Consider the following 23,366-nt stretch of genomic DNA (forward strand, 5'->3'; position numbering starts at 1 on the left):
CTCATCACGCTGAGCCTGATGCTGTGGGCCCCTAAAAAGGATGTTCTCCAAGAGAAGCCCGTGGTGTGATCTTTTGACCCGCGCGCTGACACCCAGGGTTGGAGAGGATAAACGGAAGAATAATAAGGCAATCGTTACAGCCAGAGGCCCATCCTCACTGCCATATGCCTCTTCAGAAGGAACGAGCGAGCGAGGACGCACCGTCCATGCTGAGGCCGCCCCTTTCCTCGCGGGACTAACAGAGGTTAACCGTGCAGGTCTGGAGACCAGACACGGTCCTGGGTGGTTTAATTTGATTTTCACAGAAACACTGCAAGGGAGTTTAACTGGCTTTTACTTTAAAAGCCAGGAAGCCCCAGAAAATCATAACAAATCTTTATGGTGTGGCAACAGTGTGAAAAATATGTGCCACCAACAAAAAACAGAAACATATGCTCCCAGTGTCTGGAGTCCCGGGTCCCTGAAGGAGAAAGCAGGGAAGAGAGACGAACCTGCTGATCGGAGACGGGTTTGTCCTGGAACGGTTTCACGCGTCCATAGGTGGCCTTGATGACCTGACTTCTGAAAAGCTCCAGCTGCAGCACAAAGAAAGGGAAGGGGATGAGGTGAGCGGTGCAGCTGCAGCCGCAAGGGTGGGGGAGGCGCCTCCATCGCTGGGTCTGGGAGAAATCGGTGAGAAGGCTCTGCACGCCTTTAGTGGTCATTATGGGTAATTAACACCTTCACCTCTCACCGGAAGGGGCAGTGCCCACACAAGACAGGGGGACAGCAGGCTCTAATGACTTTTCAGGTGTGCCCGCCTAACCTAGCCGACGCACATGGTCAGCACACACACACGTCTCGGGCTCTCGGAAGATTATCCAGTGGGAAGTCCAGGGCCAGGAGCGCTCTTCCGCAATTGCTGCGTTGGCAGCAGGCTGTGAGATAAATATCGAGGCTGTCAGCCTGAGTAACGCGTATAATCAGCAAGGGCGCCTGGGGAGAGAAGGAGGTGCTGCCTGCTGCCGTTTTGTGACTTAGACCTTGTGTCCTGAAGACGACGTCTCCTGTATTCCTCTCCAGGTCCCCGGAGCCTGGTGCAGTGCTTGGCACACAGCAGGCACTCAGTACATGTTCATCGAATGCTTATAACAGAAACGTCTGTCAGGTCAGATGTTCCAAGTCCTCTACTTCAGTTCAGCCAGTTTTTAATGAGTGCCTCCCTGGTGCTGGTGTCTTCATATTATGGATGATGAAACAACGCAGTTAAATTAAATCAGGGCTTCGAGAATGACGAGTTCAAGATGCCCCAGGCTCATGAGACCTGAACAGCAAAGAAGCCCAAGTTTCTCTGGAAATTTACCAACACGATGGCCCTTGGCCTGGGTTTTTGGCTCACTGGCAAAATGTGGTCATGAAAGGCTCTATAACAGAGCCCTGAAGGACCATAAGGGCCACTGAATCAATGAGAACGTCCACAGGTCCCAAGACACAAGAGTCTGCTGCACACCAGGGAGCTCTGGGAAGCCAAGCAAAGGAATTGTGACTCTCCTAAGGACACCTCTGCAGTCATCCTGCCGGAAGCCAGATGGGTTATTGGAGGGACTCTGTGTCGTCTGCTGGTTTCATGGCCAAGGGAGGGTCCTAGCTCGCCCAAGGAAGAGGCTATGTAGAGAGGGCCCTGTGGACGATGGCCCGCATTACCACCAGAGGCGCCCTACGGGACTGCTTGGCGGGGGGGTGGGGGTAGGGAGGGACAGGTCCTGCTGGACGATGGGCTGAGTCCTGTGGTCACTGGCCTGGGGAAGGGCAGGACCTCAGGCCGGGAGTGGGCTGTGGAGACAAGGGGGTGAAGCAGGAAAGCCCAGGCAGCGCAGAGAAGGCTCGTTCGTCCTTTCTCTCTCGAGTCTAGACTTGGAGGAATCTCAGTGTCTCTGAGGGTCTTCCTGGATGACCCCTGGTCAGAGCCATGACCAGGCCCTCGGCCAGTGGCGCAGATCATGCCCTCAAAGCAGGTGTGCGCCGTGGGTGCAGAGTGCCAGCAAGGTGAGGGGTAGCCCAGGTGCATAGAGGGAAGCCCAGACTGGCGGGCTCTCTGCCTTGCTGAGGGATCAGCACCCTGAAGGAGAAAGGACACCAGGGGTGATGGTGTGGAAATTGGTTGAAGAGGCTTTAAAACCCGCCTGAGGGTCAGCATCATCATTTAACTTGTGGGTGCCTCTGAAGTTCAGCGCGTGGGAAAAATTCTGGTCACACTGATGGTTCAGACTTGGATGCTACCAAACGGCAGGGCTTTGGGAGCTGGGCTGGGTGGGATGGAGGGCTCCTTTAAGGATTGTGGTCCCTAACCCTTTTTGGTGGTTTACAGATGCTTCTGAGAATCCAGTGAGTGACGAGGTGGACTCACTCCCCCAGAAAGAGAAAAGCACAAACACATGCGCGCAAAACGTTCTTGGTCCCCCTGGAGCCGTGGCTGCCAGGAGAGGATGCCTTGTGGAGGGGTCCAAGATGGGCTGCCCTCGGTGGGCCGTGTTCTGGAGGGCCAGTGCCCCATCTTGGCTTCTCGTTTGCTCTCCCTTAGCCTCTGGTGAAGGCTCGTTTGCATGTTCTGGCCCTCATGTCTGTGCCACGTGTAAGAGGAAGGGCCACTGGGCCATCTTGGGTCAGAGCCCTGGGAAATGGCCCTCTCCCCACCCTGCCCATCTCCATCTGGCATAAGCCGTGGTATTCTGGGTTTTAATTTATTAAGAAAAGTGGCAGGACTTCCCTGGCGCTCCAGTGGTTAAGACTCCGTGCTTCCACTGCAGGGGGTACGGGTTCCATCCCTGGTCGGGGAACTAAAATCCTGCAAGCCACGCAGTTTGGCCAAACAAAACAAAACAAAACAAAACAAAACAAACAAACAAACAAAAAGAAATGTGGCATTTCCCTGGGGACACTGACTGTAGCATCTGTTTGGGGGCCCAGAGGCAGAAAGATCGCTGTAAATGTCAGGACAAAAAATGTGAAGGAGAAAGTGCTAGAAACACCACTGGGCTCAAGAGCTCAAACCCTTCTCAAGAGGGAAGCGCACAGCTGGTTCACGGGGGCGGGTCTTGAGCTGGGACCGGCTGCTTGGTCAGGGTCCCAGGCAACAGCAGACACTGGAGTGGGCAGCTTCCCAGAAGGAAAAGCCTCTTTAGTGACGTCCACTGGGGACGCGGAAACCGCACAAAGCCCTGCCCCTGAGATAAGCGGGTGAACTGAACCAGGCCGTCTTCCTCCTCTCTCATCCCTGCCGGCCGCTTGGGTGCGGGGTTCCGTGGAGAGCACGGGCCCGTGAAGCGGCTCTGCAGCGTGCCTACCTGACCTACTGCCCTTTCCAAATTGGCTTTAATGAGGTTTTCTCTGCTCCCCATTTCTTGCAGCTGAAGCAATTTCCTTCTGGAATCCTCCTGAAGCTTCTCTTCAACCTGAAAGGATGATGAAAGCGTGGGCTTTGCTGCTAATGTGACCATCATGCCCTCTGGGGAAACTCTTCTGGGGGGGCTAATGGCAGTGGGGGAGTCCCTGAGGGGTAGGGACAGCTGCAGCACAGTGGCACGGGTCACAGGCACGCACGGGGTGGAGGCAAACTCACAGGGAGTCGCTCCCTACAGGAAAGGGTCGAGCTCTGCACCCTGGGCTCAGCTATGTTCTACCGCGGACTCCAATCCCAGCTCGGTCCCTAACAAGCCGTACGACCCTGGGAAAGTTATTTCACTGCTCCGTGCCTCGGCGTCCTCATCTGTCAAATGGGGATGATGATAGCAGTACCACTGCACAGAGTTATTGTGGGGATTCAGTGTTTGGAATAGTGCTTAAGGGCTCTGTGAGTGTGTTAAGTACTGTTGTAACCTATGAAAGGTGGACGGGAATGTCCGCCGAACAGTCTCGTTCTAATAACTCGTGATGGGTACTTGGAAATGTTATTATTGGGTTTATTATCATGACTATTTGTCGTTACCACTTTGAGCACCCTCACTGGTGGAAACCTCTCTGCAGGCTTGCTAAAGCAATGTCTGTTAAGAATTGCAGCCTGCAAAGGAAGGCGTTTAAAAGTGGAGAAGCTGGCCTACTTTCCCCCCCTTGCCTGGGTAACAGTCAACGCGCGATAAGCTTGGGAATGCTCCACGCTACCCTTTGCTGGCCAGTGTAGGCCTCGCAGCTGCTCAATTCTTGGACGCACCTGCTGAGCCCTGGGCTCTGGCACTAACAGGAAATGAGGCAAACTCTCGTAAATAAATGGAAAGATTCTGTGCTGAAACCAATTCACAGGCTGTTTATTAGGGATCTGAAGAGGGGGATCACAGGGATGTAATAAAAGGCCCAGAAAAGCCCTTAAGAGCTTTCTTCTGAGTATTGTGGTGCAGTGGAAGAGCCTCTCAGCTCTGTTACCTTGGAAAAGTCACCTAACCTCTCTGGGCCTTAGTTTTCTCCCAGGTCTAAACACGCTCTGACTTCTATTTCAGCAGCCTTTTTCATATGCTGCAAAAGCCAAGTCCAACCTTGGACTCTGCCCTTATCTGTGTTCTCCATGAACGGCCCCCATTCCCATCCCCAAGCCTCAGAGTCACCTTCAGCGGCCGCCCTGCTCCCTCTCTCACACTCGCTGGTCTCACGCCTGTCCTCCAATCCCTCTCACATGCAAGCTGGCCTGTGACAACTGGCCTCCTCGCCTCTAGTTCAGTTTCTTCCAGTGCAATCTTAACGGTACTGTGAGAGTTACCCAGCTGTAAGGCAGCTCTGTCCAACAGAACTTTCTGCAACGATACAGGTACTCTGAGCGAGGCTGTGCTATCTAATACGGCAGCCACCAGCCACATCTGCGTATCGAGCACTCGAAACGTGGCTGGTGTGACGGAGGAGCTGAATTTAAAATTTTATTTAATTTTGATTAATTTCAGTGTAAACGGTAGCATGTGGCTGTTTGCTACGCCAGGGTAACTGAAGTCCGACGAACCCGGAGTCAGACAAAACCGACTGTGCAGTTGGGCTAGTTCCTGTACTAGTAACTAGTAGCCTTGACTTCCTCATCTGTAAAATGGGGAGGATGATTTCTAGGTCACAGCGCTGCTGTGAAGATGAAGAGATGAAATGTTCGGGGTAATGCCTAGTACATGAGAAATTGTAACTATCATTTTCACCCTTATTACTGTCCACGAATGTCATTGCATCAGTCCCTTGTTCAGAAGCCTTAGTAGCTCCCCACTGCCTATGGGGTACAGAGCCCAAGCACCTGAACGAAGGCAAAACACCAAGCCAGGGATTCAAGAAGCCCCTACGAACTCTGAACGAGGTAAACAAAAATGAATCCACACCTAGATAAACCATAAAAAAAACTGCTGGAAATGAAGGGAAAAGACAATCTTAAAAGCAACCGGAGAAAAAGACAGATTATGCAAAGGTACAACAGTTAGGCTTACAGATGACTTCTAACTAGAAATAATAGGAGCCACGAGACAATAGTGACATATCTAATGCTATCTCTAATGTGCTGAAAGAAAAGAATTGCCATTGTAGAATTCAATACGCAGTCAAATGTGTTTTAAGAATGAAGGTTAAATATACATCTCCAGACAGACACACAGGCACATCTGAGAATTTGTCATCAGCAGAGCCACAGTGAGGGAAAACACTAAAGGGTATTCTTCAGACACAAGAAAAATGAACGCAGATGGATGATCAGAGAGGCAGAAAAGACAAGCAACAGTAAGGGTAATGTGTGGATATGATACTGACTATAGAAAAACACTAATAATGTCTTTTGGGGTTTTAACTATCAAGAGGAGTTTAGAAAATGACAGCAATGGCTTATAAATCTGGAGGAGGTAAGTGAAGTTAAGGTGTTTGAAACTCATTGCACTGTCAAGGAGAAGGGCGTAATTATCAACTACTATTGCCTCTTGGTAAGTTAAGAATGAGTATTGTAGTCTTTAGGATGACTACTAAGAGAATAGTAGAAGAGTGAAAAACTTAATTAATGTGTGATTTTGGTGAGTCAAGGATGAATGCTATTGTCTTACTATTACTAAAAGAATAGTAAAAAAAGTGAAATATTTCCAAGCTAATAGAGGGGGAAAGTGGAATGAGAGAAAACCATCCACTCAGAAGGAGGCAAGAAAGGAGAGAAAAAGGAATATAGCACAGATGGTACAACTGGTACTGAGCATTAAGGTAGATTTAAACCCCAGCACATGAGTAATTACATAATATAAATGGACTAAAAGTCAAAGATTGTCAAACTGGATTTTGTAAAAACGATACGCTATTTGGAAGGCATATGTCTAAAACTTAAGACAAAAATTGACAGAGAAAGTATGAAAAAGATATGCTATGAAAACTCTAACCAACAGAAAGCCAGTAATGAAGCTAAATGACAAAGAAGACATTAAGGGAGAAACACTACTAGAGTTGAAAAGGGACATTTCACGCTGATCAAAAGTTTTGTTCTACAGGAAGTATTAGGATTCTAAATTTATATGCACCTAGTAACACAGCCTCAAAATATATAAAGCAAAAATCGTTAATATTAAAAGAAGAAACACACAAATTACAAACATGTTGAGATTTTTAAAAACATTCTCAATGACTGATGGAACAAAAAGACAAAAAAAATCAATATGAGAATTTAAAGTTGGAACAACATCATTGGCAAACTTGATTGAATGGATCAATTCTTTCTTAGATAATTTCACAATTAAGATTTGAAGGCAGTCTAGGGTAGTGGTTACACACAGGGGCTTTGGAGTCAGGCAGACCTGGATTCAAGTTCTGCCACAACTACTTTATGCAAGTGAACTTGGTTAACTTCCTTCACCTCTGTGAGCCTCAGTTTTCCCGACTGTAAAGTGGGGTTAACACCAGTATAGACCGCATGGGGTCATTGTGAGGATTAACAGAGATGATGCAGGTGGAGTGCTTGCCCCAGAGTGGTTGCCAGGCCGACCTGTCCCCGCCATACCTTGCTCTTTTCCCGTAGCGTCTTAGAGATCAAACTCTGCTCAGTACTGCTCCTTTTCAGCTCCTCCCTGAGCTTCTTCATTTCTTTCTCCATGTCATGGATTTGCTGAAAAGAGTTCCAACAACAGGGAAGTCAACTTCATCACTCATTTCATCCAGTTCATTAAGGCAGAAACCTAGTCTGGGATTCGCTTAATTCCTTCCCTTGGGGGCCAATTCTACATCTTTAAGGCAAAGTAGACTTTCTTTCAACGGATGCAATGAAAGTGCTGGGTGAGGGAAATTTTGAGTTTCTTTTGAAGATCAGCATGGATCCTGGATTAAACAGTACAAGATACCTATCCACTCATTAGAATCTCTTTCCTTGGGGTATATTTTTGAGTTCAATCTAAATAAGGGCTGTTTGGAAGACACAAATGGGCACAGTTTGGAAGAAAAGAACAATGAAATTTTTCTTTTTTCTCATTTGAGGCAGAGAGGTGTGCTCCTGACATAGAGAAGAGCACACGTCTCCTGCCCCTGTCCCAGGCACCGTCCTTCCCAACGGATGGAAAACGTATGCCTGGTGATGTGCACGAGGGTTCGGCTGGTACAGGGGGTGAACATTTACATTTAGTGGTCATCTTTTCATTGTATGAATTTTTATGTTCACCTTCCATACAAGGCCAGTGATACATTTGCTTTTTATTTTGTTTTTATGAATTGGTGTAAAATTGAATGTATTTAAGTAAAAATACGTAAAGAAGAGTTGTGTTAGTAACAGTGCTCAGGGCTGTGATGAAACTTGTGACAGTGGATCATGAAAGTCTGGGCATCACAGGTCCAGGGGTAGGGACCACGGTGAATTTCTAGCAGCATGTGGTGGCCACACTCTTCCCTTTACCCAGGGGAAAATCTGATGAGGGGCCTTGAGCCAACTGCCCAGAAAATCTGGGGAGAGTATGTTTTCCATGGTCTTTTCACCCATCTCTTTGAGGCTAGCAAATCAAAGAATTATGAGACTACATTAACAGACAAACACCCGGAAAGCCCCAGAGCTTGTGCTAGCTAATGGGCCACGGAACCCCTCCAAAACCCTGAAGGTCACAATGTAGGCTTTCAGTGGACACCTAGGGTTGAGGAGGTTCAACGCACGGTTTTGCAGAGTTTTAACTCTTTCTCCTGGGCTTCCCAGTGCTCATTCTGGGCATCTTCCTTCTGTAACTCTTCTTTCAGCACTGAGCACTGTGGAGAAAAAGGACAAGGCCACGGGGGCTTGGCTGGGGCTCCCAAGTCCCTGTGTTCATGCCCAGGAGTGTTTCCTGCTGTATAACCCAATCACACCTCTGAATTCTGAGAGGCGAGACCATTTGTGTGATGGGAGCACGGGATCCTGCAGTCGTTTCCAGTTCACCCCTCTCATGAGTTCTGAGAAATAGAGCGTCTAAATTCCTCTTCAAAAACCAGCAAACTTCACTGCAGGGGAAATGCAGCATTGTAGAGTCTGGGTACTTAGGGTGCAGGAATTGGGATGTTTTCACTCTGTGACTGGTGAGGGTGGAGGGGGCGGAACCAGTGAGCCCGGGTCCATCTTAGGGCTTTTGTGCAGGTTGCATCTCAAAGACACAACTGCCCCGACTGGTGTGGAGGGGTAAACGGAGCTGTCTTTCCCGAGGGCGGCTCGGCAACAGGCATTAAGGGCATAAGGATGGATGTGCCTTCTTTTGACCCAGCAATTCCCACTTTAGGAATGTACCTTAAGGACAATGGCTGGAGAAATAAGTAAATCTGTAGTTTCAAGGATGCTCTTCACAGAATTGTCAGTAACAGTGGAAGAAAAAAAAAAAGAGGAAACAACCCAAGTGTTGTTTGTAACAGCAGACCACTTTATAACACTGGGTACATCCAGGAGAAAGTATGTAGCTTTTAAGACCAATGATAAGAGCGTTGATTTATTAGCACGGGAAAATAGTAAGTATTTAAAAATTTAAAAAATGTGCATTGTATAAATTCACTATAAAATGATTGATTGATTTCTAGGCAATATATAGAAACAAGACTGGAAGAACATACATGAAAATATTAACACTGATTTCTCAAGGTAGCATTTCCTCTCCTCTCTTTTTATTTTTTCTTTTCAATGTCATCTACTTATTTTTCTAAAATTAACACACATGATGTATGTCATTAAAAAAAAGGCATCTCAAATGTTCACGAGAGCAGTACCCTTGGTGGTGACGAGCCCTTGTGCTATTGGCCAGCACAGGCTAGAGGAGAAGGGACCTCATTCCAAGGTCGATGAGGAAGGGGAAATGGGGACATAAATCATCCAAATGCACTTCAGGAGGCAGAAGAGCCAAGCAGGTGCTGTCTTTGCGTATTCCTTCTACTTAGCACCAGCTCTGCATCCCCTTCCCGTCCCCAACACACACACACACACACACACACACACACACACACACACACACCACATAAAACAGCTATAGCACATGTGTGGGAAGACACTCTGCTTGGGAGAAACGAATGCAGAGGGCTTGGCCAGGCAGCTGACCCGGGGAAGAGGCAGATGAGCACAACTAAAACCAGCCTCCCACTTCTCAGAAAACGATTTTGTCATCTCCATTTCACAGGTGGGGAAATGGAGGCCAAATAAGTTACAATCAAAGAAAGCTCTGGGATTGGACCCTGGTCTGTCTGATCCCAAAGCTCATGCAGTGCCTTTCACCAGCTCCAAACTGGGTGTGGTACTACGTACCAGGTATTACTTATTGTGCCTTTTCCTTGGAACCTCAAGATCTGTTCTCACCCCACCCCCATGCAGACCTAGCTATCGGGTAGCCGCTGGGAATCTCTGAGTTGCCACCTGAGATGAAAGCTTTGAGGTTTTACCTTGACTCACAGAAACAGACACATCATACAAATACTGAGAAATCTTATCCTATAGAGCCAGGATTCTGAAGTTAGCATTGAAGGCAAGATTTGCAAATAGTCAAAGTTACATGTAAAAAGCTCTTTGCTTGCCTACCACGTTCATTTTCCATAGAGAAATTCTACACACTAAAGTCTAAGGAAGAAATGAGAGTCTGCGTGTTTGCACCTGGATCTTCAAACATTCTGCTTTGAAGGCAATTATGAGAACCAGTGGTGCTGGGACCATGATGCAGCCGTGTGGTCATCCTTGCTCACAGAGAGATCATATTCTGTTTAATATTAAACTTTGCAATGGCAGTATATGCTAATAGGTGTGTTTGTTGCTGGGAGCAAACAAACTAATTTATAATAGGGGTTAGAAAATGTTTGCTGGATTTGAATATATATTATGCTTATTCTGAGCCACATACACGCTGTACTTTGAAAAGCTGCAGAGAAGTTGACCACCTGCCCAGCAGCTACCCTCCCTGTGCCCCTGGGCACTGGCCTCATCTCACCACCGTGTGTCATGTGACTCCACTGTGTCTGCTTTTCGCAGCTACAATTTGCTGATGACCCGACACTCACTCTGGAGCTGAGGGCTTGGAGCTGGTGATCCTTTTCTTTGTTCTCACTCTTTAGTTGCTTCACCTCCTGTTTTAGTTGTTGAACTTGATCATCCTTTACTAACACATCTCTTTGCAAAGATGACACCATCTCTGTAAAAAAACCAAACCAAACCAAAACAAAAAACTCATGGAGGTCAAAGAGTCAGGAAGGATTATGGGCAACACCATGGCTGTCAGCCAACGTTCGGACAAGACCTTCCAAGCCCGGGCCACCACCGGTGCCCGCCTAGAACTGGGGAGGCTTTTTCCAAGGGTCCCAGAGCAGGAATGGGAATGAGAGCAAAGTCCACGGAACATGGTTTGAGGCTTCAGTGAGAATGAGGGGCAGTCAGCACCAGTGAGAGAAGAAGCCTTTGGGGGCCCCTTGTGGGCACAGGCCAGGTGAAGCCAGGAGGAGAGGCCATACCATGGGCCTGGGGAACAAAGGCGCAGCACAGGGAAGGTCCAGGAATTCTTCTCCAGAGGCCAGGAGACGGGCTTGTGGCAGAGGGCACTGCTGGACACTGTTGATGGGCTGGTTGGTTGGACCCCTCTCTACCACTTATTAGCTTGGTGGTCTTGGACAAGCTCTTTCACCTCCCACTCTCTGTCCCGCACAGAGTTATTGTAAGGGTCAAATGAGACGGTATGTCCCAAGCACACAAAGTGGCTAAATTATGTTTGTTACATGGCACCTATTATGTTTCTCGGCAGCCAGCTTCCAAAATGGCCCCAATGGTCCCTGCCGCCTAGGATTCATGCCCTGTGTAGCCCCTCCCACCCTGAATAGGGCTGACATGGGTAACCAATATGATACTGTGGAAATGACGGAATGTTTCCTCCCAGGCTGGGTCATAAAAGACACTGTGGCCTCCTCTTTGCTCTCTCCTGAATCACTCACTCTGGGGGAAGCCAACTGCCGTGTTGTGAGGACACTCAAGCAGCCCTAGAGAGAAGCATGTGTGCTGAGGGACTAAGGCCTCCAGCCAAAAGCCACATGAGCAGCCTTTCTGAAGGGGGATCCTCCGGCGCTCCCTGAGGCTTTAGATGACATGACTGATGCCCCAGCCGACATCTTGACTGCAACTCATGAGAACTCAAAGTCACCCCCCCCTCAAATTCCTGAACTACAGAAACTGGGTGAGATAATAAATATTGGTTGGGGTTTTATCCATTACATTTTGGGGTAACTTGTTATGCAGCAATAGATAACTACTCCATTACTGTAGTATCTTTTTTTAAACATCTTTATTGGAGTATAACTGCTTTACAAGGGTGTGTTAGTTTCTGCTTTATAACAAAGTGAATCAGTTATGCATATACATATGTCCCCATATCTCTTCCCTCTTGCATTGCAGTATCATTTTGAATAAAAGTGGGAAGAAGGGTGCATAAATGCAGTGGTATTGGGTTATCTCATACGGTTCTTTTCTTGGAAGAACATTAGGCCCAGTTTCATTGGTAGGTGTCAATCAAGAATGTATATGAAATAAAGAACAAAATGCTCCAGAATTTCATTTTAAAAATGAGCTTTGCCTCCAGGACACGGTTAAGTTACTTGGAAATCCCTCTGGGGTTTGCCACACTTTGAGTGGGTCCAGCTCATCTCAAGCGTTATCCCAACCCAGGTCTGTCCCGACTCCCTGATTGGGGAAAGTGGGATCTGAGACAGGCTTGATGCTTGGATGAGGTTTGACTGGCCGCCATACGGGAGGAGGGTGAGGACCAGCGAGTTCATCCTTAACATTCCTGGTGCCCAGAACAGCACCTAGCCTGGGGGAGGCTCTCAGAAAATATCTGAGGACATCCCAAGTTAGGGCGGAGCATAAGCAGAGACCTGGGGGCAGCAGGGGGTGCGGGGGTGATTAAGTTGCAGAGTGAGGCAGAAGAAAAGCGCAGATTCATGGAGATGGTGATTCACGTGCGACTCAGCGCTGTGCCTGGCTTTTACAGCTGTGGGTATGTTTCCTGCCACGCGCTGGCTGCTTTAAGAGTGATGTGCCCCTCCGAGGCTCGCTGCCTCCTCCCTGTCACCTGCTTCTCTCCCTCCCCTCGTATGTGAGTGGTCCCACCCTCTTCAGGTCTCTAGACATGTCAGTTTCTGCTTAAAAAACTCCACTGGATTCCCAACACCCTTAGAATAAAAACCCAGACCCCCCGACCCTGCCCAGCCCCACAATCCCTTGTGCACTCCATGCAGCCTCACTTGCCCTTGGTTTGTCCTTGCCCACCTGAAACAGGTCCGCTCTAAAAGAAGGGCGTAGCCGTTGAGGATACAACATAAACTGGTTAGAATCAGCTAGGTCCGAGGGGGCGTAAGATTCGACTTCCAGTGGAACTTGAGCCTCATTACAGGCTCACTGTAATACATTAGCGAAATGACACACCCACCAGCACCAGGACAGTTCCGAGGTTGACCGTAAAGGTTGAAAAGTGGGTGGTGGGGCTTCCCTGGTGGCGCAGTGGTTGAGAGTCCGCCTGCAGATGCAGGGGACACGGGTTCGTGACCCGGTCCTGGAAGATCCCACATGCCGCGGAGCGGCTGGGCCTGTGAGCCATGGCCTCTGAGCCTGCGTGTCCGGAGCCCGTGCTCCGCAATGGGACAGGCCACAAAAAAAAAAAAAAAAAAAAAAAAAAAAAAAAAAAAGTGGGCGGTGGCCCAATTCCTGGAAATCCCCACCCCTTCCCCAAAATATTAGAGTTCTCATAATCCTCCCACTCATTAGGCTATGAAATTACCCAGCCCATAAAAACTAACCGCCCCATATTTGGGGGCCTCTAGCCTTCTGAGATGGCCCACGCTCTGTCTGTGGAGTGTTTCTCTCTAAATAAATCCATTTCTTACTTTGTCTCTCACTGAATTCTTTCTGCGATGAGACATAAAGAACCTGAGCTTTATTAAGTCCCGAGACCAGATGTGAGATCTCGATTAAAAGATAGTGGGTTCTGACTGGGTTCGAGTCCCAGCCCACGGGTTCAAGCCCCACCTGAGTTCCATGGTTGCATACCCACTAAGCTGTTCTCCCTTGGCCTCCCCCCTTGAAGCACTGGCCACCACGACACACAGTTTATTTTCTCCACAGCACCACTGCTCTCTGAAGTGGGCTTGTTTATTCATCCGTTTACTTTTATTGTCTGTCACCCCCTCCCAAGTCTGTGAGTACAGGAATCTGACTGTCTTGCTTGGCTCTCCCTCCCCAGAGCCTGGAACGGGGCCTGACACCTAGTAGGTGCTCAATAAACATGTTGAAGGAATGAAGGAATCCAGGGAATCGAAGCTCAGCCACAGCTGTGCGTTGGCTGCCCCTCTCCCCACCCAAGCCCTTTATCAGGGAACCACCTCTGATAAAATTAGAAAATGTTTTCACTTGGGCCCAAGTGCACTCGGCTGAAATGGGTGAGACAAAGGGTGCCTTAAAAGAGTGACCCCATTTTGTCCACGCTCTACTTGGCACTCAGGCTGGTTTGTAGAATCACCCAAGCCACAAGGCAAACTGTGTTCTCCCTGGTGGGGCCAGTGTTCAGGAGACCTTGTAGCCAAGAGATAACATTCTCTCAAATATTTATCAGGCCCTGCCCTCGGAACTGGGTGGCAAGAAACCTCCACTGGGGGAGAACTCTAATGCACCGACACGGGTGATCCCTGAGGCTGCACCCAGGTCACGGGCACAGGTGTGGTGGTTGACTGGTGATGTCTGCAGGGGGAGGGCAGAAGCCCTGGGGCCCGAATGCAGAAGGGCCTCACCTGATGTGATGGCGGTTTCCCTCCTTAAGTTCTCGGCCTCGTTCTTCAGGGATGTGATTTCTAAGTTTCTCTCAGACAGGGTCTGGCACAGCACCTGGCTGTAGCCTTGCTGTAGGGCACTGATCTGTGGAAGGAGGCAACACACGGTCAGAGGGGGCCAGCCAGGCCTGCAGGACATGCCGGTACTTCTCCAACGTTGGGCAAAGAGTCGGGTTGATCTTGGGTCGGGGTGTTGGGGAAACCAAGCTTTTCAGTTGTAACTAGTGGAAGGGGCGGGAGGGGGCCTGTTCCTTCAGTGACCACCATGTCATAGGTCATCGAGACGCGAACCTTATCTCCGTGGCCACCCGGGGGCTCAGGTGCCGCTGTCTTCCTATGACCTGGGGATTGTCAGCCATAAATAGACCAGCTGCTGGTTCCAGATCATCCAGCACTGACGGGATGCACAGCAAAGTTCAAGAGGCAGGAGCAGGTTATAAAATGAACTCCCTCTAATGATAATAGTGGATAGTTTATACCTCACAGGACACTCCAGAGTTTACAAAGCCCATTCACACATGCTACACTGATACTCCTCACAGCATTGCTGAAGGCTGATGTTCCCGTTAATGTTCCCATTTCGCAAGGGAGCAGGTTGAGACTCAGAGAGGCGAGGTCCCTTGCTCGGGATCACGCGGCTGGTCAGAAGGGGAGTGTGATTCAAACCCAGTCTTTAGTTGCCTGGTTCCTCCTTCCCAGGTGGCTCTAGGAATGAGCATGAGAAGTCGGAGGCTGTAAAGTGTGGCATGGACTGGGGAGCCAGACTGTGGCCTTCAAGTCCTGTCTCTGCCAATTTGTGAACACAAGGAGGACACCATATTCTGTTTCCTTTTTTTCAGTCTGTACGTGAGGTGATGGTAGTCCCAACCTGATAGGATTGTTAGAAGTATTTTAATAAGTTAGCATGTGTACAAGTGCTCAGATCATGCCTGGCACACGGTACAGGGGGATGAGCTGGGACGGTCCTCTCCTCTGACTACCCATGGGGTGTTTTAGCTTCAGCTTCCCTCGTCTGGCTCTGGGGAAGGTGGTTGGTAATCTTTATGTGTGCATTTGTAAGCCTTGCCAGGCTCACTTAAACACCAGTGTGGTTGTTATTAAGAGGAAATACAGGACCACAGGCCGGCTCTATCTAAGGCTGCTGTGAGCACCTTAGAGGGCGGGCCCCCCTCCAGGGGTCTAGGTCTACACGCGGGGCGCGGAAGGCTCTCCATCAAAGGCAACATTGGTAAGAGCCCGAAAGTAGCTGCCAGGCCTCGGCCTCCTCAGAGCAGGTACCCAAGAGGCCGGGAAAGAGAGCTGGGCCCGGAACCCCCTCCCTCTCGGTCTGATGCGGCCAGACTGCTTATTCTGAGTGGCCAGGCCTTTCCCACCTCAGGGTGCACTGTGGGCCTTTGCCCTGTGATTTTTCAGGTGTCAGGCCTCAGTACTCCCACAGGGACACGTTTATTGGGGTGTAGATGCCACACAATCTGTAGACAGGACAAGAGCTAGCTTGTTTTGATATCAAAATGGAAGTGACAAGGAGAAGGGTGCAATTTCTTTTCTTTTTTTAAAAATAAATTTATTTATTTTATTTATTTATTTTTGGCTGCGTTGGGTCTTTGTTGTGGTGCACAGGCTTCTCACTGCAGTGCCTTCTCTTGTTGCAGAGCATGGGCTCTAGGAGCATGGGCTTCAGTAGTTGTGGCACGAGGGCTCAGTATTTGTGGCGCATGGGCTTAGTTGCTCCGCGGCATGTGGGATCTTCCCGGACCAGGGCTCGAGCCCATGTCCCCTGCACTGGCAGGCGGATTCCTAACCACTGCGCCACCAGGGAAGTCCTGGGTGCAATTTCTTTGTTCTTCTAAGGTAAGTTTGCCAGATTTAGGGGAGGAAAAAAGGATGTTCACTTAAAATAGGATTTCAGATAATGAATAATATTTTAGTGCAAGTGTGTCCCATGCAATATTTGGGACACACACTAAAACGAAATTCTAAAATTCAAATTTAACTGGGTGTCCTTACTTTATCTGGCAACCCCACCCTAAGAGAGTTCCTAAACTTCAGTCATTCATATACCACTTTCACTATTTTTCCCATGTCTCTTGGCTAGCCCCACTATAATTTCTGAGCATTTTTCGTAGAAGCAGCTCCCTTTTTAAACTTAAAAACTTGCATTAAATTAAAAATAAATGTTATAAGAGTAAATAGGGACTCAGTATCTTAAATAAAAATAATCCCTCCAAAAGAAGAAATACAGGAATTTCCCTGTTTACCATCAGACCAGGTTGCGGGCATCACATTAAAAAAAAAAAAAAAACAAAGGTTGGGGGGAGGGGGTGGGCATGCCCAGGTAATGGGGTTCGGGTGTGGTGACATGGCCACCAGATGGCGCTCACAGCCTTTGGTCTTGGTTTGTGTCCTTGGAAATCTTGTCATTATTACTCTGGTAGAATTAACAGAAGCGTCAAGGTCTCACAAGTTTTCTGACTCATTTCATGCACCATCATGGTTCAGAGTCTATGACACTTGGGGCAGTTACACTTCTTTTTCCCTGGGGCACCTGAGACATTATTGGGGGGGGTCTATGCTAGAAGTCGCGAGGACACAGGCCACTCTGCCCCCCACTCTCCCCAAGGCTATATTTTTGCATGTTTGTGCTTTGGAAACTTTGAGTAAAAAAATTCTTTCACATCTTACTTTTCTCTGTTGGGGGGAAATACAACTTTTCCAAAAAAGGTCCTTGGAACACTGAAAGTGTTTGTAAGCTCTTCTCAGCGTAATGCTTTTATTTACATGATACCAGAGATAGAACACACAGAGACAAACTTCCAGAAGGGAAAACATACGTTCCCCTCTAAGACTCCAGTGCTTTTGACAGATTTAAAATATGTCAATCTAAGCGTCAGAGTTTTAGGATTTCGGATTGCTGGAAAACTCCAAAGAGTCCTCAAACCTCTTTGATACTTTTACTACCAAAATAAATATCCATATTGTTTGTAATTGGCATAAATTCCAAGATGTTTAATGTCTGTTAAGCTGTGTAATAAAATGGGCACTGAATCATCAGAAAGTTAATAGTGTTAGGAGGAGTGATTGTTTCAAGATAATAATTTGGCTTCTAATTAGCACAGGCATATAAGAGCACATGGAGGTAAGAATTTTCTAGTGACATTGTAGCGGATCGAAGATCTTTGAGAGCAAATCATTATGCACACACCTTCGGGGACCAGGGAAAACACATAAAGTAATCAGAACGATAAATCAACCTGCCATGTGGCTTACACTTCTGGTGGAATGCTCTGCAGGTAGTAGAATAGTTAAGAAACTAAAATGTCAGTGGATGAAACTCGATTTGAGTTCAAACCAGTGGAGCCTCTGGTTCATATATGCCTTGTTATAAAATATTCTCCTTCAGTTATAAGTGAAGCTCCAGTGGTAGGGGAGGCAACAGCATGATGCATCAGTGTAATTATTTCTAGATAATTTCTTTGTAAAAAAACATTTTTCCCCCCCAGATATCGGCAGCCATTTTAAACAATACTCAAATTGTGACTTGAGTCACATAATATTTCAGTTATAAAAAAAAAGGTATGTGGGGAATTCCCTGGCGGTCCAGTGGTTAGGACTCCGTGCTTCCACTGCTGGAGGCCTGGGTTTGATCCCTGGTCGGGGAACTAAGATCCTGAAAGCCGTGTGGTACGGCCAAAAAAACAAAGGTATGTGGGAATAATTCAGCCTCCTCCATGTACCTGAAAAAGACATGTCATTTTCTCAGGAAAGCTCTGAAATGGGAGAATAACTGAAAGGAATATTTCAGCAAAATTGGGCTCAGTTCAAGAAAAAGATGCTCATTAATATGTCAGCTACATGTCAAGGTAGCTGTTTGCACTAATAATTCCTATAGGACCTGTTACTTTCATTGTTTTTTCAAAACCAGGTTCGAAGGAGAGTCATTAGTTCGTTTAAATATTAGAGCACGTATTTGTTTACTTGTTTATTCTGTCTCCCTCACTAGAGCGTAACAGGGGGAAGGATCATGTCTGTCTTGTTCTCTGCTGAATTCTTAGAGCCTGGAAGAGGGCATGGCACGGGATAGGCCCCCCCAAATATTTATTTGAATGAATGGACGGATGGGTGGATGGATGAATAAGGAACAAACAAACAGACACGGTCCTAACAGAGTTCTAGAAGGTTACTGGGCCCAACCTTTGCCTTCATGGAACTTACAGTTTCCTGCTAGAATCTCCTAGGTTCACCACACACAATCTGTGTCCTTTCTAGAGCATCATTTCTAGGACTGAGACTGTGTACCTAGAATCGGTTACAGAAGGGAAAGACAGTAAACAGAGAACAAGAGAACCAAGGCCCCCAAGCACTGACTACGGTTTTTTTTTTTTTCTCTCTCTCTTTTTAAAAAAATGTTTATTTATTTATTTATTTTTTTCTTATTAGTCACCCATTTTATACACATCAGTGTATACATGTAAATCCCAATCTCCCAATTCATCACACCACCATTCCCCACCCCCTGCCGCTTTCCCCCCTTGGTGTCCATACGTTTGTTCTCTACATCTGTGTCTCAATTTCTGCTCTGCAAACTGGTTCATCTTTACCATTTTTCTAGGTTCCACATATATGCGTTAATATACGATATTTGTTCTTCTCTTTCTGACTTACTTCACTCTGTATGACAGTCTCTAGATGCATCCATGTCTCTACAAATGACCCAATTTTGTTCCTTTTTATGGCTGAGTAATAGTCCATTGTATATATGTGCCATACCTTCTTTATCCATTCGGTTGTTGATGAGCATTTAGGTTGCTTCCATGTCCTGGCTACTGTAAATAGTGCTGCAATGAACATTGGGGTGCATGCGGTTTTTGAATTATGTTTTTCCTCTGGGTATATGCCCAGGAGTGGGATTGCTGGGTCATATGGTAATTCTACTTTTAGTTTTTTAAGGAACCTCCACACTGTTCTCCATAGTGGCTGTATCAATTTACATTCCCACTGACAGTGCAAGAGGGTTCCCTTTTCTCCACACCCTCTCCAGCATCTGTTGTTTGTAGATTTTCTGATGATGCCCGTTCTAACTGGTGTGAGGTGGAACCTCATTGTAGTTTTGATTTGCATTTCTCTAATAATTAATGATGTTGAGCAGCTTTTCATGTGCCTCTTGGCCATCGGTATGTCTTCTTTGGAGAAATGTCTATTTAGGTCTTCTGCCCATTTTTGGATTGGGTTGTTTGTTTTCTTAATGTTGAGCTGCATGAGCTGTTTATATATTTTGGAAATTAATCCTTTGTCAGTTGCTTCCTTTGCAAATATTTTCTCCCATTCTGAGGGTTGTCTTTTCGTCTTGTTTATGGTTTCCTTTGCTGTGCAAAAGCTTTGAAGTTTCATTAGGTCCCATTTGTTTATTTTTGTATTTATTTCCATTACTCTAGGAGGTGGATCAAAAAATATCTTGCTGTGATTTATGTCAAAGACTGTTCTTCCTATGTTTTCCTCTAAGAGTTTTATAGTGCCTGGTCTTACATTTAGGTCTCTAATACATTTTGAGTTTATTTTTGTGTATGGTGTTAGGGAGTGTTCTAATTTCATTCTTTACATGTAGCTGTCCAGTTTTCCCAGCACCACTTATTGAAGAGACTGTCTCTTCTCCACTGTATATCCTTGCCTCCTTTGTCATAGATTAGTTGACCATAGATTCGTGGGTTTATCTCTGGGCTTTCTATCCTGTTCCATTGATCTGTATTTCTGTTTTTGTGCCAGTACCATATTGTCTTGATTACTGTGGCTTTGTAGTATAGGTTGAAGTCAGGGAGTCTGATTCCTCCAGCTCCGTTTTTTTCCCTCAAGACTGCTTTGGCTTTTCGGGGTCTTTTGTGTCTCCACACAAATTTTAAGATTTTTTGTTCTAGTTCTGTAAAAAATGCCATTGGGAATTTGATAGGGATTGCACTGAATCTGTAGATTGCTTTGGGCAGCATAGTCATTTTCACAATATTGATTCTTCCAATCCAAGAATGTGGTATAGCTCTCCATCTGTTGGTATCATCTTTAATTTCTTTCATCAGTGTCTTACAGTTTTCTGCATACAGGTCTTTTGTCTCCCTAGGTAGATTTATTCCTAGGTATTTTTTTTTGTTGTTGCAATGGTAAATGGGAGTGTTTCTTTAATTTCCCTTTCAGATTTTTCATCATTAGTGTATAGGAATGCAAGAGATTTCTGTGCATTAGTTTTGTATCCTGAAACTTTACCAAGTTCATTGATTAGCTCTAGTAGTTTTCTGGTGGCATCTTTAGGATTCTCTATGTATAGTATCCTGTCATCTGCAAACAGTGACAGTTTTACTTCTTCTTTTTCAATTTGTATTCCTTTTATTGCTTTTTCTTCTCTGATTGCCATGGCTAGGACTTCCAAAACTATGTTGAATAATAGTGGTGAGAGTGGGCAACCTTGTCTTTTTCCTGGTCTTAGAGGAAATGCTTTCAGTTTTTCACCATTGAGAATGATGTTTGCTGTGGGTTTGTCATATATGGCCTTTATTATGTTGAAGTAGGTTCCCTCTATGCCCACTTTCTGCAGGGTTTTTATCATAAATCGGTGTTGAATTTTGTCAAAAGATTTTTCTGCATCCATTGAGATGATCATATGGTTTTTCTTTTTCAATTTGTTAATATGGTGTATCACATTGATTGATTTGCATATATTGAAGAATCTTTGCATCTCTGGGATAAATCCCACTTGATCATGGTGTATGATCCTTTTAATGTGTTGTTGGATTCTGTTTGCTAGTATTTTTGCATCTATATTCATCAGTGATATTGGTCTTTAATTTTCTTTTTTTGTAGTATCTTTGTCTGGTTTTGGTATCAGGGTGATGGTGGCCTCAGAGAATGAGTTTGGGAGTGTTCCTTCCTCTGCAATTTTTTGGAAGAGTTTGAGAAGGATGGGTGTTAGCTCATCTCTAAATGTTTGATAGAATTCACCTGTGAAGCCTTCTGGTCCTGGACTTTTGTTTGTTGGAAGATTTTTAATCACAGTTTCAATTTCATTACTTGTGACTGGTCTGTTCATATTTTCTATTTCTTCCTGGTTCAGTCTTGAAAGGTTATAACTTTCTAAGAATTTGTCCATTTCTTCCAGGTTGTCCATTTTATTGGCATAGAGTTGCTTGTAGTAGTCTCTTAGGATGCTTTGTATTTCTGCGCTGTCTCTTGTAACTTCTCCTTTTTCATTTCTAATTTTATTGACTTGAGTCCTCTCCCTCTTTTTCTTGATGAGTCTGGCTAATGGTTTATCAATTTTGTTTAACTTCTCAAAGAACCAGCTTTTAGTTTTATTGATCTTTGTTATTGTTTTCTTTGTTTCTATTTCATTTATTTCTGCTCTGATCTTTATGATCTCTTTCCTTCTGCTAACTTTGGGTTTTGTTTGTTCTCTTTCTCTAGTTCCTTTAGGTGTAACGTTAGATTGTTTATTTGAGATTTTTCTTGTTTCTTGAGGTAGGCTTGTATAGCTATAAACTTCCCTCTTAGAACTGCTTTTGCTGCATCCCATAGGTTTTGGATCATTGTGTTTTCATTGTCATTTGTCTCTAGGTATTTTTTGATTTCCTATTTGATTTCTTCAGTGATCTCTTGGTTATTTAGTAACGTACTATTTAGCCTCCATGTGTTTGTGTTTTTTATGGGTTTTTCCCTGTAATTCATTTCTAATCTCATAGTGTTGTGGTCAAAAAAGATGCTTGACATGACTTCAATTTTCTTAAGTTTACTGAGGCTTGATTTGTGACCCAAGATGTGATCTATCCTGGAGAATGTTCCGTGTGCACTTGAGAAGAAAGTGTAATCTGCTGTTTTTGGATGGAATGTCCTATAAATATCAATTAAATCTATCTGGTCTATTGTGTCATTTAAAGCTTGTGTTTCCTTATTAATTTTCTGTTTGGTTGATTTGTCCACTGGTGTAAGTGAGGTGTTAAAGTCCCCCACTATGATTGTGTTACTGTCAATTTCCTCTTTTAGAGCTGTTAGCAGTTGCCTTATGTATTGAGGTGCTCCTATGTTGGGTACATATATATTTATAATTGTTATATCTTTTTCTTGGATTGATCCCTTGATCATTACGTAGTGTCCTTCCTTGTCTCTTGCAACATTCTTTATTTTAAAGTCTATTTTATCTGATATGAGTATTGCTACTCCAGCTTTCCTTTGATTTCCATTTGCATGGAATATCTTTTTCCATCCCCTCACTTTCAGTCTGTATGTGTCCCTAGGTCTGAAGTGGGTCTCCTGTAGACAGCATATATATGGGTCTTGTTTTTGTATCCGTTCAGCAAGCCTGTGTCTTTTGGTTGGAGCGTTTAATCCATTCACGTTTAAGGTAATTATCGATATGTATGTTCCTATTACCATTTTCTTAATTGTTTTGGGTTTGTTTTTGTAGGTCCTTTTCTTCTCTTGTGTTTCCCACTTAGAGAAGTTCCTTTAGCATTTGTTGTAGAGCTGGTTCGGTGGTGCTGAATTCTCTTAGCTTTTGCTTGTCTGTAAAGCTTTTGATTTCTCCACCGAATCTGAATGAAATCCTTGTGGGGTAGAGTAATCTTGGTTGTACGTTCTTCCCTTTCATCACTTTAAGTATATCATGCCACTCCCTTCTGGCTTGTAGAGTTTCTGCTGAGAAATCAGCTGTTAACCTTATGGGAGTTCCCTTGTATGTTATTTGTCATTTTTCCCTTGCTGCTGTCAATAATTTTTCTTTGTCTTTAATTTTTGCCAATTTGATTACTATGTGTCTCGGTGTGTTTCTCCTTGGGTTTCTCCTGTATGGGACTCTCTGTGTTTCCTGGACTTGGGTGGCTATTTCCTTTCTGATGTTAGGGAAGTTTTTGACTATAATCTCTTCAAATATCTTCTCGGGTCCTTTCTCTCTCTCTTCTCCTTCTGGGATCCCTATAATGTGAACGTTGTTGCATTTAATGTTGTCCCAGAGGTCTCTTAGGCTGTCTTCATTTCTTTTCATTCTTTTTTCTTTATTCTCTTCCGCAGCAGTGAATTCCACCATTCTGTCTTCCAGGTCACTTATCCATTCTTTTGCCTCCGTTATTCTATTGATTCCTTCTAGTGTATTT

General features: G+C 45.6%; 1 protein-coding gene across 5 annotated transcripts in view; it reads right to left on the reverse strand.

Moving 5' to 3' along the window:
* The window catches only part of FHAD1 (forkhead associated phosphopeptide binding domain 1), a 138,504-nt gene that overhangs the window by 58,431 nt on the left and 56,707 nt on the right, over positions 1-23,366 (reverse strand). For 4 of the 5 annotated variants that reach the window (XR_003794370.1, XM_029227943.1, XM_029227944.1 and 1 more), the window contains exons 7-12: positions 14,203-14,326; positions 10,438-10,568; positions 8,095-8,184; positions 6,962-7,066; positions 3,324-3,431; positions 492-575 (exon numbers count right to left, since the gene is read on the reverse strand). Coding sequence is in view for 4 of the 5 variants with exons in the window: in XM_029227943.1 (XP_029083776.1) it covers positions 492-575; positions 3,324-3,431; positions 6,962-7,066; positions 8,095-8,184; positions 10,438-10,568; positions 14,203-14,326 (642 nt within the window). In the remaining variant the exon portion in view is untranslated. The remainder of the gene's footprint in view (positions 1-491; positions 576-3,323; positions 3,432-6,961; positions 7,067-8,094; positions 8,185-10,437; positions 10,569-14,202; positions 14,327-23,366) is intronic. The other variant, XM_029227942.1, reaches the window with a different exon arrangement.

This window comes from Monodon monoceros, unplaced genomic scaffold (assembly GCF_005190385.1).
Source record: "Monodon monoceros isolate NGI ecotype Baffin Bay Population unplaced genomic scaffold, NGI_Narwhal_1 Super_Scaffold_18, whole genome shotgun sequence".
Classification (NCBI taxonomy): Eukaryota; Metazoa; Chordata; class Mammalia; order Artiodactyla; family Monodontidae; genus Monodon; species Monodon monoceros.